At 39.3% G+C, this 16,111-nt stretch overlaps 1 protein-coding gene across 5 annotated transcripts in view; it reads left to right on the top strand.

Annotated features, from left to right (window-relative positions):
* LOC105495064 (sterol carrier protein 2) overlaps window positions 1-16,111 on the top strand; it is a 125,345-nt gene that overhangs the window by 50,495 nt on the left and 58,739 nt on the right. For all 5 annotated transcript variants that reach the window (XM_011764232.3, XM_011764236.3, XM_011764231.3 and 2 more), the window contains 4 exons: window positions 4,173-4,236; window positions 6,095-6,181; window positions 7,598-7,748; window positions 9,808-9,955. In XM_011764232.3, the coding sequence (XP_011762534.2) occupies window positions 4,173-4,236; window positions 6,095-6,181; window positions 7,598-7,748; window positions 9,808-9,955 (450 nt within the window). The remainder of the gene's footprint in view (window positions 1-4,172; window positions 4,237-6,094; window positions 6,182-7,597; window positions 7,749-9,807; window positions 9,956-16,111) is intronic.

The raw sequence follows: 16,111 nt of genomic DNA, 5'->3' as shown, positions 1-16,111 counted from the left end.
TTGCAGTACTTCCCAGGCTGACTCTTCAGGTGCAATCATGGTGCACTATAGCCACAAACTCCTGGGCTCAGGCAATACTCCTGCCTCAGTGTCCTGAGTTGCTGGGACTACAGGTGTACCTTGTCCTTTTTTTGTCTTGTAGAACCATACAAATGTCCTCTTTTGCTGCTTTTCTCTTTCACTACCCAATTGCACCAAAAGGGACCTTGCCCTTTCATTTTGCTTTTTTTTTTTTTTTCTTTTTCTTCTCAGAACCTATGCCTTTAAGATTCCCATCTCAGATCTCCTGTGTTTTTCAGCCCATTCCATATGGTCATGGTTTGATCTATAGGAATACTTTCTTGGTATTTTCACACTTGGGGAGGAGGCCTTTCTTTTCTTGGTAGTTTAGAGCAGTTGTTGGCCTGCCATTATCTCCCGTCTTCTCTGCACATTTTCCTCAGCCTGCCCTTGTACCCTTAAAGGTTTGTGTAGAAACGTGAGCAATTGTTGGCTGGGATTTGGGCTTATATATTTTTTCTTTTCTTTTTCTTTTTTTTTTTTTAACTTACAGATACTTTGAAATTTGGCATTTTCTATTTTCTAATTATGCTGAGAGTATGATTTGTGCTATTTTTTCTTGTTATTCTGTATTGGTTTTAGAGGCTATAGAAAGACACAGATTTAGGCGGCCTCCATTTTTCTTCAACCAGCTGGAAATCCTGTTGCTGGTGTGTTTTTAAGTGTATATATTTTCTCAAGTTTTACATTGCTTAGAATAATTGGACAGTTTTCTAGTCTGAAATATGAAATACGAGTGTACACTATCTTAATGGAAATGTCATTGTAGGGAACAAGGGCCTTGACCTTCTGAAGGTTCACTGAAAATCACTGACATGAGGCAGATTAAGAGGAGAAAAGGCATATGAATTTATTTAATGTGTGTACACAGGAGCATTCAGAATGAAGACTCAAAGAAATGGGAAATTGTCCATTTTTGTGTTTAGGTTCAACAAAGTATGGAACAGCCGTATAGAAATATGATTGGACAAAAAGCGTATGATCTAATACTAATAGACTGAGCGGGGAAACCCAGCCAGGCCTGTCCATCTAGGTTCCTCATGGCCTCTGTGAGCAGCATTCCTTCCTTCTGGGTGTGGGGCAGGACTCTTTCTGGAATTGGGGTCTTATGACCTACAGTCAAACAAGATAGGTCAGACAATTTCTTTATGACCAGTTTTTGCATAGAAAGGTGGATGAAGTTAAAGTAATATTTCTAGGTTTTATGACTGGCTTTGGGGAAAAGGAGTTCTGGTTTCTATGACCTACCTTGGGGAAGGGGGATTCTAGTTTCTATGGTTAGCCTCAGGGGAGAATGGGCCTGAGAGACAGGAGGGTAGGAGAAGGTCAGTGAAAAACTTTTGCTTCTGAGGCCATCATTTTGGGGTGTTGTTTCTTTATTCTTCATTCAACAGATTTCTAAATGAATTGTAGAATTTTATAGAATTTAAATTGTTATTTAAAATTGCTGTTTGTGAATATTGTGAATGTGCACTAGAAATAAATAGGTAAGAAAGCTTATAGTAGTTTAAATCATTTGTAGAACCAGCAGATTTTGTGATGTCATAATTAAATTATAGGCTATTAAAATAGTTTTACATAAAGGCATAGCCTTTGAATAGCCAAAAATCTTAATTGGCAATTCAGAATCAGTAGTCGATAAGCCCTTCATCAGTGCCCAGGCTTAATAAATATGTAAATGGCAGAATATTTTTCAAGGGGATGCTATCTTTTATTGATAAATTGGATCCCATGTTACAAAAAAAGGAAGAAAAAATATGAACATTATTGAACATCTCTTATGTTAGACACTATGCCAGGTACTTTACTGTTTTAGCCACCCTTCTTCCTACCAATCTATGCATGGATTGCCTGTAAATCTAATAGAGACAATAAAGCATGTGTACTTCCTAAAACAAGGAATTTGTCACCAACTGAGGCCACCAATCCCATTTTTAGGAGATTCCAATTGTTACAGTTCCCTTTTTTCATGTTGAACCCAAATCTCTCAACCTATGGTTTGCATCCATGCTCTTGTTTTTGTCTTCTGAGAATGACAGAAAAAGCCTCTTTTACCTTGTAGCCCTTCAAATATCTGAAGCCAGACTGACCCTATATTTCATTTCTTCTCTGAACTATTCTCATTAGACGTGTTTCATAACCCATAACCAGTCTAATTGCTGTACTGTGATCCCAAGTAAGCTATTCTGCTAGTCACATCACACTATGAAATCTCACTGAGCTTGAGGTTTCTCATAGTTGTTGTGCCTTTTTGCAGGTTGTTGTGGGAGTTCAAGAATAGAACTGAGCATTTAATTTATATTCCGATCCATCCTATTGATAGACCTTGTTGAAATTCAACATTGTAGCAGTCCCTTCTAGCTTTAGGTTTGGTGAGAGAGCCTCTATTTTTCTTACTTACTTTGTTATATAAATATTAACAAGACCAGAGCTGAGGTTAGAAGTTAGTGCTAGAAACTTTTCTCTAGGTCAATGCATTAATTAATGCCTGTTGTTTCACATGAGTGTAATATTGGGAAATGCTTCATATTTTAGTCCTCTTCTAGATGGTCATAATGCACATAGTGCAATAGTAAAGGCTCCAAATGTCTTACAGTAAAGACATGTATTTAGCTTTGTTTAACCATAGTCTAAACTTACTTGACAGAAGAATCTTCTTTTTTTTTTGTAACACCAAAAAGATAAAAATGAAAATACCCCCCACTCCAAAATCCCACACTATACTGTGTATAATTTCCTTATCTTGTCCAAAATGGTGTTTTGAGAAATTTCATTAATTTTCTTTCTGCTGTCCAGATACTATGTTTTCTTTGATCTACCAGTCAATTCAGTCACGAAAAGATAACACATAATTTGACTTGTCTTATTCTTGTTGAACCCCTATTGGCCTCCTCCCGATCACTATTCTTTTTTTGAGATGAAGTCTCACGCTGTCACCTAGGCTGGAGTGCAGTGCTGCAATCTCAGCTCACTGCAATCTCTGTCTCCCTAGTTCAAGTGATTCTCCTGCCTCAGCCTCCCAAGTAGCTGAGATGACAGGCTTGTGCCACTATACCTGGCTAATTTTTGTATTTTTACTACACCTGGCTAATTTTTGCAGTTTTATTAGAGATGGAGTCTCACCATGGTGGCTAGTCTGGTCTTGAACTCCTGACCTCAAATGACCCACCCATCTCGGCTTCCCGAAGTGCTGGGGTTACAGGCATGAGCCCCCGCGCCTGGCCCTGATCACTATTTTTATTGTTAGAAGATCACAAGTGTGGAATTTATCTTCTCTTTTTATTAGAATTTGGATAAGGTTTGCTTAATTATGTGTATGTCATTTTTGCTCTGAAGATCATCCTCCTTGATAGAGAGAGAGAAAACAGACATGGGAACTTTGTACTTTACTGTGCCATTAATATAACATTATCAGCTCTCATTGGTGGCTTTCTTTTTCTTTGGCCTTTACAGCACCAAATGAGAATTCAAAGCCTATTTTATTCTGTTTAGTCTTTTTAAAAGTAGTAAAAAAAAATTATTTTTGCATGTTTTACCTCATTACTGTACTTTTTTTTGTTTTCCTGACATGATTATTTAAATTTTCTGTTAAGGAATTTAAAAGGCATACGCATTTCTTATCAGGATATAACTCTTCTAAAAACTTTTCTGTTTCATCACAAGGAAAGGGAGAGAGATGAAATGTTTTATCATGCCCTGGAGAGTGCGAGTTGTGTAAAATTCTCTCAGTCTAGGGTACTAGGGTATTTGACAGATTCCTAGAGAAATTGCTGGCAGTGTTCTCCTGCCTTAAAACCACTATGTTTTGGAGTATGTTTAGGCCGTGTTTTCTTATTTTTGAAACTGGATCCTACTTATTTTAATTAGAATAGATCAGTTTGAACTGTTTTTATCTTGTGTACCAATTAGTTGATTCAGTTCATTAATTAGGCCTACATTTAATTATAAATAAAATTGTTTTGAGGGAATAGTGCTGAAGTTTTTAATGCTGATGATATATATGAAAGGGAAAACATGGAAATATTTAGCAGAACACTGAGTACCATTGCAACATTTGTTAATAAGCAGCAGAAAAACATTCACCCGCTGGTAGATGTTTGCTTTCTCTACAGGAACAAAAATTGAACACTTTGCAAAAATTGGATGGAAAAATCATAAACATTCAGTTAATAACCCGTAAGTATTTCAGAGACATGAAATAATGAAAATCTGGGTTATCGTACTGTGTCATATGCAACTTTATGCTTGAAAAGCAAATGCCAAGATCTCAAATATATTAACTAGAATGTTTTATTTTTTTCTTACAAAAGGCTTATACCCAAGTAAACTTTTGACAATTTTTCCGTTTCAGTTTTTGGCCACTGTATATTTAGAATATTATTTAAGCTAATGATTCTTTTTTTGTTTGTTTGTTTTTGAGACAGAATCTCTCTGTGTCACCCAGGCTGGAGTGCAGTGGCGTGATCTTGCCTCACTGCAACCTCCACCTCCCTTGTAGCTGGGACTACAGGAACCACCATGCCCGGCTATTTTTTTTTTTTTTTTTAAGACACAGTCTCATTCTGTCACCGAGTTTGGAATGCAGTGGCGTGATCTCAGCTCACTGCGACCTCCGCCCTCTGGGTTCAAGCGATTCTCCTGCCTCAGCCTCCCGAGTAGCTGGAATTACAGGCACCTGTCACAGCACCCGGCTAATTTTTGTATTTTTAGCAGAGACAGGGTTTCACCATCTTGGCCAGGCTGGTCTTGAACTTTTGACCTTGTGGTCCACCTGCCTCTGCCTCCCAAAGTGCTGGGATTACAGGCGTGAGCCACTGCACCCAGCCTGTATTTTTAGTTGAGATGGGGTGTTGCCATGTTGGTCAGCCTGGTCTCAAACTCCTGACCTCAGGTGATCTGCCCACCTTGGCCTCCCAAAGTGCTGGGGTTACAGGTGTGAGCCACCACGCTTGGCTATTTTGTACATTTATTTAAAAGCTCCATTAGCCATAATTAATGTAATTGTATAATGTTATCACCTCAAAAGTTGGCTGAATTGTAGGTCATTTGATTTTGCTTTTAAGGAACTAGTATTCTATAATTTGCCAGGAAACATAAATATGGTATTCTGTTTTAATCCCCAACTGGTCTAACACCAACTGGGTATATTGCAACTCAATTCCACCACGAAGCATCTGGGAGTTAATGCAAACTCCATGAATTAAGGACCCAGTCCTCCACAAGACTGCTCATATGTCAGACATTAGCTGCAAGTGGGTTGCCCATGCCACTCATACTTTTGACCAACTGACCACAAATCTAGGGGTTCCCATGACTCCCTCAGGTTCAATAATTCACTAGAACAACTTACAGAACTCAGGCAAGTACTTAAACTTACAGTTTTACTATAAAGGATATAAATCAGAAACAGCCAAATGAAGAGGCATATAGAGCGAGGTCTCGGAGGATCCCAAGCAAAGCTTTCAAAATTGCCTTTTGCCTATGGAGTCAGGGTATGTCATCCTCCGGATCCATCAAGATGTTCACCAATCAGGAAGCCCCGCTGAACACCATGTCCAGATTTTTTACTGGGGCTTCATTATATTGGCGTGCTAGATTAAATCACTGGCCACGTGACTGAGCTCAATCTCCAGCCTTCTCTTCTTCTCAGAGGTTGAGCTGGCTCAAAAGTCTCAACTCTGTAGTCACGTGGTTGGTCTTTTGGTGGTCAGTCTTCCATTTTCAAGATAACAAGGCCCACTATAAGGGACCTCATTAGCATAACACCGACTTCTATCATTCAGGAAATTCCAACGGCTCTGGAAGCTCCAAGCCGGGAACGCAGGACAAAGACTAAATGTTTAAAAATCAAACATACTGTTTTTTAGAGTTAGGATTTTTTAAAAGGTCAATTCAGATGACATTTATAGCTATTCATAAAAATCTATCTTTTGGTTGTAAAAAGAACACTTACATATTATTCTGTTTCTGACTCTGCAACAAAAATGACAGTTGCTATCTCACATTCTGTAACTAATATTTATTTTGTATTTAGGTATTCCCAGTTCCAAGATGAATACAGTTTAGATGAAGTGATGGCATCTAAAAAAGTTTTTGATTTTTTGACTATCTTACAATGTTGGTAAGAAAAATATATTTTAACATTTAATGAGAGAAGTAACTGCTCCCCTTCCTGCCACCCCCCTGTGGTTAAACCTTAGGCTCTGTATCTGGGCAGAGCTTTCACAGAACTCCTCCCAGTGCCGTCTCCATCCCACGTCCCCACTCTGGGTCACTTCACTAGAGTACCCTTACTTCCTACTCCTGCCTGGAGACAGACTGCCTCTTCTCTTGGAAAATGATGTGTTTTACTTCTTCTTGCATGACTTCTACCTACTTTGGTGATTTCAATTGTATTTATTCACTAAACTGTGGCTTAGGGGGCCAGTGGAGTCCAAAGCATTTTGTTTTCCCTGCTATGTACTTCTACTACAGGAAATACTACTCTATAATAGTAGCTATGAGAAAAAGTAAAACAAGGAAAAATTCATAGCTCTAATGATGGTAATAGTTGTTTCTTGCAAAGTGCTTGACAGTATCTGTCTCCTAGACAATGGAGTGAGTACTGCCTAGCTCCTGCCTGTGTCCCAGTTAACACCTGGCTGTGCCCTGTAGATACAGGCTGGGATGGAAAGAAAGAAGTTGGGTCAGCTTTTATTTGTTGTGATATGAGGGTCTGCCCATTTAGAAAATCTAACTGAAGTCTCAGAGGGCTTCTTGTGTTTGCTACCTTCCATCCCCATTTGCTGTAAGAGAAAGATCTATTTAAGATATCGAGAGTCTTAACTAAAGCAGATGGTTTAGTATCCCCAATCTATCTTTTCCCAGTTTCCAAAAGGATTTCAGGACTGAGTTATTTGGAGATAGTAAAGTTGGATCTGGGGCAGTCTGTACTAGGATAGAATAACCTTTTGGACTCACTCCTCAGAAGATGCCTTATGCATCTCCAGAGGCAAATTGGTGATTCTTTGCAATAAGAACTTTTTGGGGCAGGGCGCGGTAGCTCATGCCTGTAATCCCAGCACATTGGAAGGCCGAGGCGAGCAGATCACCTAAGGTCGGGAGTTCGAGACCAACCTGACCAACATGGAGAAACCCTGTCTCTACTGAAAATACAAAATTAGCTGGGCATGGTGACGCATGCCTGCAATCTCAGCTACTCGGGAGGCTGAGGCAGAAGAATCACTTGAACCCGGGAGGAGGTAGTTGCAGTTTCGGTGAGCCAAGATCACATCATTGCACTCCAGCCTAGGCAACAAGAGCGAAACTCCATCTCAAAAAAAAAAAAAAAAAAAAAAATAGAACTTGTTGGGACTCTTAGATACCAAGTAGTGATTGACAACATTTAAGTTCTTGATAGAGGTTCAGTCCTTAGGTGGGAAGCATGAGATTTACAACTGTAGATATCACAAAGAAGACAATCCACTGACCAGCAAGTATATTTGGCCTTTCTTTTCACATAGAAGGAACTCCTAGAACTGTTTTTACTTCCTCTTAGTCCCACTTCAGATGGTGCTGCAGCAGCAATTTTGGCCAGTGAAGCATTTGTACAGAAGTATGGCCTGCAATCCAAAGCTGTGGAAATTTTGGCACAAGAAATGATGACTGATTTGCCAAGCTCGTTTGAAGAAAAGAGCGTTATTAAAATGGTATGTCTGAGATTCTGTTTATTTGTTATTTTTATTTTTTTTATTTTTAAGATAGAGTCTCATGCTTCTTGTGATAGAGCCATGCATTATTATATAATAACTTTTAATTTACTAGACATGCTATTTATCATTATTTTAAGTTGACTATGCCTAGAACTCCAATGTTACAGAGTTAAGGGAAAAAACAGATTATTTTGTTTTGTTGTCCCTTTTCTTTTCTTTTCTCTTCTCTTCTCTTCTCTTCTTTTCTTTTCTTTTTTTAGACAGGGTCTTACTCTGTCACTCAGGCTGCAGTGCAGTAGTGCGATCTCAGCTTACTGTAATTTCCACATCCCAGGCTCAATCACTCCTCCCACTTCAGCCTCCCAAGTAGCTGGGACTACAGGCACATGCCACCACTGCCAGCTAATGTTTACATTTTTTGTAGAGACACGGTTTTGCCATGTTTCCCAGGCTGGTCTTAAACTCCTGGCTCAAGTGATCCACCTGCCTCAGCCTTCCAAAGTGCTGGGATTATAAGCGTGAATCACCACATATGGCCACAAAGATGATTTTAATGAACTTTCTTGACCCTCACCACTTTAAAAATTCTGATTAAAGATTGAGTACAAAATGGAAAAAGTAAAAAAGATGAAAATTCAGACCTAGAGTTAGTTGAATATTTGAAGACATACACACAATACACAAAATTGCATGCTAAATTATAGTTTACAGAATGATTTTACAACAACACTGTGAATTGGCAAATGTTTTTGTAACTGCCCAAGATCACAGTTAGATTGTGGCAGAGGTAGAATTTATACTTAGGTTTCCTGGTTATAGTACGTTTTTCATTACACCACAGTTTTATTTCTTTTTCTTTTTGAGACAGGATCTTGCTTTGTTGCCCAGGCTGGAGTGTGGTGATGCGATCATAGCTCACTGCAACCTCTGCCTCTTAGGCTCAAGCAGTCCTCGCACTTCAGCCTCTAGAGTAAGTGGGACTACAGGCACGTGCCACCACACCTGGCTAAATTTTTGTATTATTATTATTATTTTTTTTTGTAAAGACAGTGTTTTGCCATGTTACCCAGCCTGGTCTTCTACTCCTGTACTCAAGCGATCCACCTGCCTTGGCCTTTGAAAGTGCCAAAGTGCTGGGATTACACGCATGAGCCACCATGCCTGGCCTCACAGTTTTATTCCTTGAAGAAAAGTTATTTTATCATTTGAGGCCAAAGACATATTAGGAGCATGGACTTTGGAAAAATGGTTTGAATCCTAGATGATTTTCTAAAGAAGATTGTGTCAATTTATATAGAAATTCTCCCATATTTTTCAGTGTATCTGACTCATAATGATCTGGTAATAAATGTCTGCAACTTGTTTATCACAACTATACATTGTAGTTTGACAGAGGTTTTGTAACTTAGCACAAGATATGCTCTGAGGAATTCTAGGTCCTTTTAATATATTTTATTTAAAAATTCTGTCATTTTTTAGTACAAAATTGAATATGTACATACTTCTCCTAGATGTTATTTTATTTGGACTTTCTGTGTAATATAGAATCCATTGACTGACCCTCCTTCCCTCCATCCCTCCCTCCCTCCCTTCCTCCCTTTCTTTCCTTTTCCCTTTCCTCTCTTTCTTTTCTTCTTCTTCTTTTTTTTTTTGAGACAGAATCTTGCTCTTTCATCCAGGCTGGAATTGAGTAGGGTGATCCTGGTTCACTGCAGCCTTGACCTCCTGGGCTCAAACGATCCTCCCAGCTTAGCCTCCCGAGTATCTGGGACCACAGGCACATACTACCACGCCGGGCTAATTTTTAAATTATTTGTAAAGACAGGATCTTCCAATGTTGCCCAGGCTGGCCTCAAACTCCTGGGCTCAAGCGATCCTCCTGCCTCAGCTTCCCAAAGTGCTTGGATTATAGGCATGAGCCACTGCACCTGGCCAAGATTTCAATATATATGGTCAATTATCAGTTGTTAAGGTTATGCATCTATTAATCTCTTAAACTACTTGTCTAAAAGGCCTAGTTTTGGTGCCCTTTATTTATATATGGTTTTGGTTTTAGGTTGGCTTTGATATGAGTAAAGAAGCTGCAAGAAAATGCTATGAGAAATCTGGCCTGACACCAAATGATATTGACGTAATAGAACTTCACGATTGCTTTTCTACCAACGAACTCCTTACTTATGAAGCATTGGGACTCTGTCCAGAAGGTAACATCTTTGAATAGGGCAGATTAATTTGGTAAATTTCATTGAGAAAACTTCATTTGGACCATTAGATAAAAGAATTCACTATTCGCTTTTCCCTTCACATTGGCTCTGCCACACTGTGGGAAGTGAATGTAAGGTGTTTTGGTAGTGGACTTTTTAGAACTTGTGGTATTAGGCAGTACCAACACTAAGATGATGGAGTATCCAAATAATTTGTATTCTGATTATATTATTTGTCTAGAAGGCTCTTTTATCTGATCAAAATAGCTACTCCATCTTTCTTATGCTTATTCTTTGCATGAGCTTTTATTCATTTGCTTTCAACCATTTATGTTAATTTATTTAAAGTGTATCTCTTATAGGCAGCATGTAAGCAATAATTTTTTTTGTTTTTTCATTTTTCTGAGACAGACTCTCTCTCTGTAGCCCAGACTGGAGTGCAGTGGTGCAATCTCCGCTCACTGCAACCTCCACCTCCTGGGTTCAAGTGATTCTTCTGCCTCAGCCTCTTGTGTAGCTTGGATTACAGGCACCCACCACCATGCCCGGCTAATTTTTGTATTTTTAGTAGAAACAGGGTTTCACCATGTTAGCCAGACTGGTCTCAAACTCCTGACCTCAGGTGATTCACTCACCTAGGCCTCCCAAAGTGCTGGGATCATAGGCGTGAGCCACCACGCCCAGCCACGATAATATATTTTTTTAAATCTACTTTGTTGAATTTTGCCTTTTAACTGGAGTGTTGAAACCTGTGCTGATAATGATAGCCACTAGCTATACTTTAGTCTTTGAAATGTAGCTAGTCCAAATTGACGTGTGCTGTAAGTGTGAAGTACACATGGGGTTTGGGAGACTTAATATTGAAAAATATAATGTACAGTATTTCATTAATAATTTTTTTTTTTTTTTTTTTTGAGACAGAGTCTCGCTCTGTTGCCCAGGCTGGAGTGCAATGGTGTGATCTCGGCTCATTGCAACTTCTGCCTCCTGGGTTCAAGCGATTCTTGTGCCTCAGCCTCCTGAGTAGCTGAGATTACAGGTGCACATGCCACCATGCCCAGCTAATTTTTGTAATTTTAGTAGAGACAGGGTTTCACCATGTTGCCCAGGCTGTTCTCAAATCCTGGCCTCAAGCAATCCACCCACCTCAGCCTCCCAAAGTGCTGGGGTTACAGGCATGAGCCACCTGGCCCACTGATAATTTTTTTATGTTGATTGCATGTTGAATGAAAATATTTTATATATATATATAATGTATAAATTAAATGAAATATATACTAGAAAATTTAAAAGTATTGTGTGGGCATTATATTTCTGTTAGACAATAGTGATTTAGATCATTAATGTAATTATTGATATAGTAGGATTTAGGTTAGTCATTTAATTATCTGTTATCTATTTGACCCTGTAATTTTTGTTCCTCTGTGCCCCTCCTCTTGACTGCTTTTGCATTATTTAAATATTTTTAGTTTGCCATTTCAACTTATTGTTTTTTTCACCATATCTCTTTGTTTTTTCTTCTTTGTTTATCCGAGTGGTTGCTATAGAGCATGGTTTATCAACCTTGGCACTGTTGACATTTGAGCTCTATCATTCTTGTGATACAGCTTGTGTATGGTAGGATATTCAGCAATATCCCCACCTCTTATCTACTAAATGCCAGTAGCACCACCCCCCACAGTTGTAACAACCATAAAATGTCTCCAAATATTGCCAGATGTCTTCTGGGGGGTAAATCTCTCCCAGTTGGCAGGGCATGGTGGCTCACGCCTGTAATCCCAGCACTTCGGGAGGCCAAGGCAGGTGGATCACGAGGTCCAGAGATTGAGACCATCCTGGCTAACGTGGTGAAAGCCTGTCTCTACTAAATATGCAAAAAATTAGCCTGAATTCTCTTTAGTTTTCCTTCAACTGAAAATGTCTTTATAATATTATATATTGGGATTTTCAATTTTTTTCTCTGCTTCTTCTGGGCTTCCAATGATGCATATATTAAACCTTTGGATATTGTCCCATAAGTCCCTGAAACTGTTCACTTTGAATCCCTTTTCTCTCTGTTCTTCACATTTGATAATTTGTGTTGATATATCTTTAAATTCACTGACTCCTCCTTCATCTTCTTTCTACTCATAAACCATTCTAGTGAGTTTTCTATTTCAAATATGGTATTTTCAGTTCTAAAATTTCCATTTGGTTCATTTTATAGTTTCTGTTTCTCTGCTGAGAGCCTGTATCTTTTTTTTCATTTCTAGTGGGCTTTCTTTACCTTGCAGTTCTAACGGCTGTTTTAAAGTCTTTAATAATTCCATAATCTGGGCTTTCTTAGGTTTTGCATCATTGATTGTCTTTTACCTTGAGAGTATTGGTTACATTTTCTGATTCTTTGTGTAGCAAATAATTTTGGATTGTATCCTGGACAGGGTGAACGTCCCGTTATACAGATCCTTTGGAGAATGTTGGTTTTTGTTTTAACAAGCATTTAAGCCAGTATGTTCTGACAATAAGTTCTGTCTTGCCTTCAGAGGGTAGTGGTTAAAGTCTTTGCTCAGCTCTCTAAACGTATGCCTACATCAGAGTGAGCCTGAGATTTGTACAGGTCTGTACACAGAATTAGGGGATCCTCTCCTCTGGTTCACTCCACTGTGGACTTCTTCTCTTACTCTCCAGCCTGCGGAGGTTTCTTTTCCTAGTTCCTTTGGTTAGGAAGATGGGGTTTCTGTTAGAGTTTTAGCTACCTTTGCTGCTTCTGCTGCCATGCTGTTCCAGGGCTGTGCTCAACCTTGGGGCAAAGCTGTTGAGAGAGAGAGCCTAAAAAGAAAAAAGACAACCAGGACCTCACCCTTATGCAGTGGCTTCTCCAAGTTTTGACTTGCTCTATAATCCCCCTGCTTTTATTTACTTTTCAGAGTCCTCAGGTAGTTTTTAAAAAATTTTTTATTTTTATATCCAGTGTTTTCAGTTGTAATCAATGCAAGAGATGAACTGTAGTGAACATATTCTGCCTAATATGGAACTTAATCTCAAAGTTAAATGTTTTATATAGATACAGATATAAAATGATTGCTTACTTACTTTTTTTTTTCTTTGAGACGGAGTTTCTCTCTTGTTGCCCAGGCTGGAGTGCAATGGGGCGATCTTGGCTCACCACAACCTCCACCACCTAGGTTCAAGTGATTCTCCTGCCTCAGCCTCCCGAGTAGCTGGGATTGCAGGCATGCGCCACCATGCCCAGCTAATTTTGTATTTTTAGTAGAGACGGGGTTTCACCATGCTGGCCAGGTTGGTCTCAAACTCCTGAATGCAGGTGATCTGCCTGCCTTGGCCTCCCAAAGTGCCAGGATTGTAGGTGTGAATCACCACCCCCGGCTTTTTTTTTTTTTTTCCGAGACAGAGTTTTGCTGTTGCTGCCCAGGCTGGAGCACAATGGTGAGATTTCAGCTAACTGCAACCTCCCCCTCCCAGGTTCTGGTGCTTCTCTTGCCTCAGCCTCCCGAGTAGCTGGGATTATAGGGGTGTGTCACCACACCTGGCTAATTCTTGCATTTTTTTTTTTTTTTTAAGTAGAGATGGTTTCACCATGTTGGTCAGGCTGGTCCTGACCTCAGGTGATCCACCTACCCCAGCCTCCCAAAGTGCTGGGATTACAAGTGTGAGCCACTACGCCCGGCCAAAATGATTACTTTCAAACTTATACTCCTTGCTTGAACTGCTTCTCCAACCTCTAGACTCAAGAATCCAGCTGCCTGCTTTTTAGGGGTTTCTTTGGATGTTTCATAAGCATCTCAAACCTAAGTCCAAAATTGAGCGATGGATATTTTTCAATCTTTCTCCTCCCTCAGTCTTCCCCATCCTTCTGCTGCTTAAACTGGAAGCCATCAGGCTTGAATTCTTTTCTCTCTCTCACAGTCATCATTAAGTCTCTCTCTAAGTCCCATTGGCTATGGACTCTACCTTCAAATACATCCAGAATATGACCACATCTCACACTTTTGTCACTGCCAGCCTAGTGCAGAACAGCATCGTTTCTCATTTATATTATTGTTGGAGTCTTATAACTGGTTCCCTGCTTCTGCCTTGTCTCTCTAGACTGATGCTAGAATGTGCAGTAAATCAGTTCATTCATTCATTCAAAACCCAGTAGTTTCTCAACTCACTCAGACGAACAAGCCAAATGTGATCTGTCCTCCTTACTCCCCACTCCCATCTCTGACTTCCTCTGCTTTTCTCTGAATCGTCTACTCTGCTGCAGCCACATTGGCTTCCTTCTTCAAGCACTGGAAGCTCGCTCCTGTTTCAGGGCCTTTGTTCCAACTATACATGATTTGCTTCCTCACTCCCTTCAGGTCTTTGACTAATATCCTTCTCAGTGGAAGCCTTCTCCAATCACTTTGTCTGAAATATAAATCACTCACCTCCAGCTTCCTTGTCTCAATGTGTCCTATGCCCTTTTCTTGCTTTCTTTTTTCCCTTGGCATTTATCACCACTTTACATATTTCTTTACTTATTTTACCTATTGTCTGTCTTTTCCTCACCCCTCTCCCCACAATAACTTAAACTCCATGATAGTAAGGATTTTCATTTGGTTCGCTGTTGTATCCTTAAGTTCCTAGTTTAGTTTTTGGCACAGAACAGGTATAATAATTGTTTTCCAAAAGCGTATGCATTTGTTTTCCTATCTATGCTAGGTGAGAGTGTTCATTTACAGTACTTTAGTCTCTGAATATTTTTAGTTGATGAGTTCAAGATAACTTCCCTTTGGAATCTTTTAATACTTTATAAGATTGTATACATTATAGGAAAAGTGTAGTGAATTATTCATTTTTAGGGGTTAGCTTGTGTTTAGTTTGCTATTACTTGCTATAGAAACAATATTTATCAGTTTGTAAGTAGCAATAGTAGATAGATTAATCTCTGATGACTACAACCTCAGAGCAATTTCTAAGATAGAAACATACCAAAAAATAAAAGAGAGAATGCCTTAACCAATGGTTTTATCTATAACCTAGATTTAAAGCCAAATTAGAAGTGTCAGTCATCTAAAATCCTGTGATTAGTGTATTTCATTTTACCAACAGAGGAACTTTTGTTTTTGAAGGCAATATAATATATTAGCTGAGAACACAGGCTGTGGAGCCAGGGTGCCTGAGTATTAATCCTGGATCTCTTGCTGTTGCCTTGGCTGATTTCTTAATATCTCTGTCTGTTTTCTCATCTCAGAAATGAGAATGATAGCACCTACTTCATAGGATTGAATATTAAATTATATAAATATGGTCATCTCTCAGTATCTGTGGGGGGTTGTTTCTAAGACCTCCCACAGATACCAAAATCCATGGAAGTTGCTTATATAAAATGGCATAATTTTTGCATATAACCTATGCACATCCTCCCGTATACTTTAAATAATGTCTAGATTACTTATAATAACTACACATCACTTCATTCACATGGATTCAATGTAGTACTCAGCACATACAAATTGAAGTTTTGCTTTTTGTAATTTTTTTCTTCTGAATATATATATATGTATTTTTGAGACAGAGTTTTGCTCTTGTCACCCAGGCTGGAGTGCAATGGTACGACCTTGACTCACTGCAACCTCTGCCTCCCAGGTTCAAGCGATTCTCCTGCCTCAGCCTCCTGAGTAGTTGGGATTACAGGGGTGCACCACCATGCCTGGCTAATTTTTGTATTTTTAGTAGAGATGGGGTTTCACCATGTTGGCCAGGCTGGTCTCGAACTCCTGACCTCAGGTGATCTACCTGCCTCGGTCTCCCAAAGTGCTGGGATTACAGGCATCAGCCATGGTGCCCGGCGTCTTCTGAATATTTTTGATCTGTGGATGGTTGAATCCATGATGTGGAACTTGTGGATGCTGACTGTGTATACAGACAATAATTAGAACAAGACCTGACCCAGAGTGAGTGCTCAAAAGCTATTCGCTACCTTTGACAGCATCACCACCATCATTATTGTCATTATTTGGAGTGTCCACATCTTATTACTTTATCGTAAATATGATGTGGAAGACAATTTTATACAATACATACATTTTTATTTACTTCTTAACCATCTGGGAGAATGACCAAATGACCAGGAAATTGACAGGAATATTGAAGCCACCGAGCACATGAAGTAATTGTTTTTTAACCTTA

The sequence above is a fragment of the Macaca nemestrina genome, chromosome 1, assembly GCF_043159975.1.
Source record: "Macaca nemestrina isolate mMacNem1 chromosome 1, mMacNem.hap1, whole genome shotgun sequence".
Lineage (NCBI taxonomy): Eukaryota > Metazoa > Chordata > Mammalia > Primates > Cercopithecidae > Macaca > Macaca nemestrina.
The sequence above is the reverse complement of the archived record's forward strand: the minus strand, read 5'-3'. Positions and strand labels throughout refer to the sequence as shown.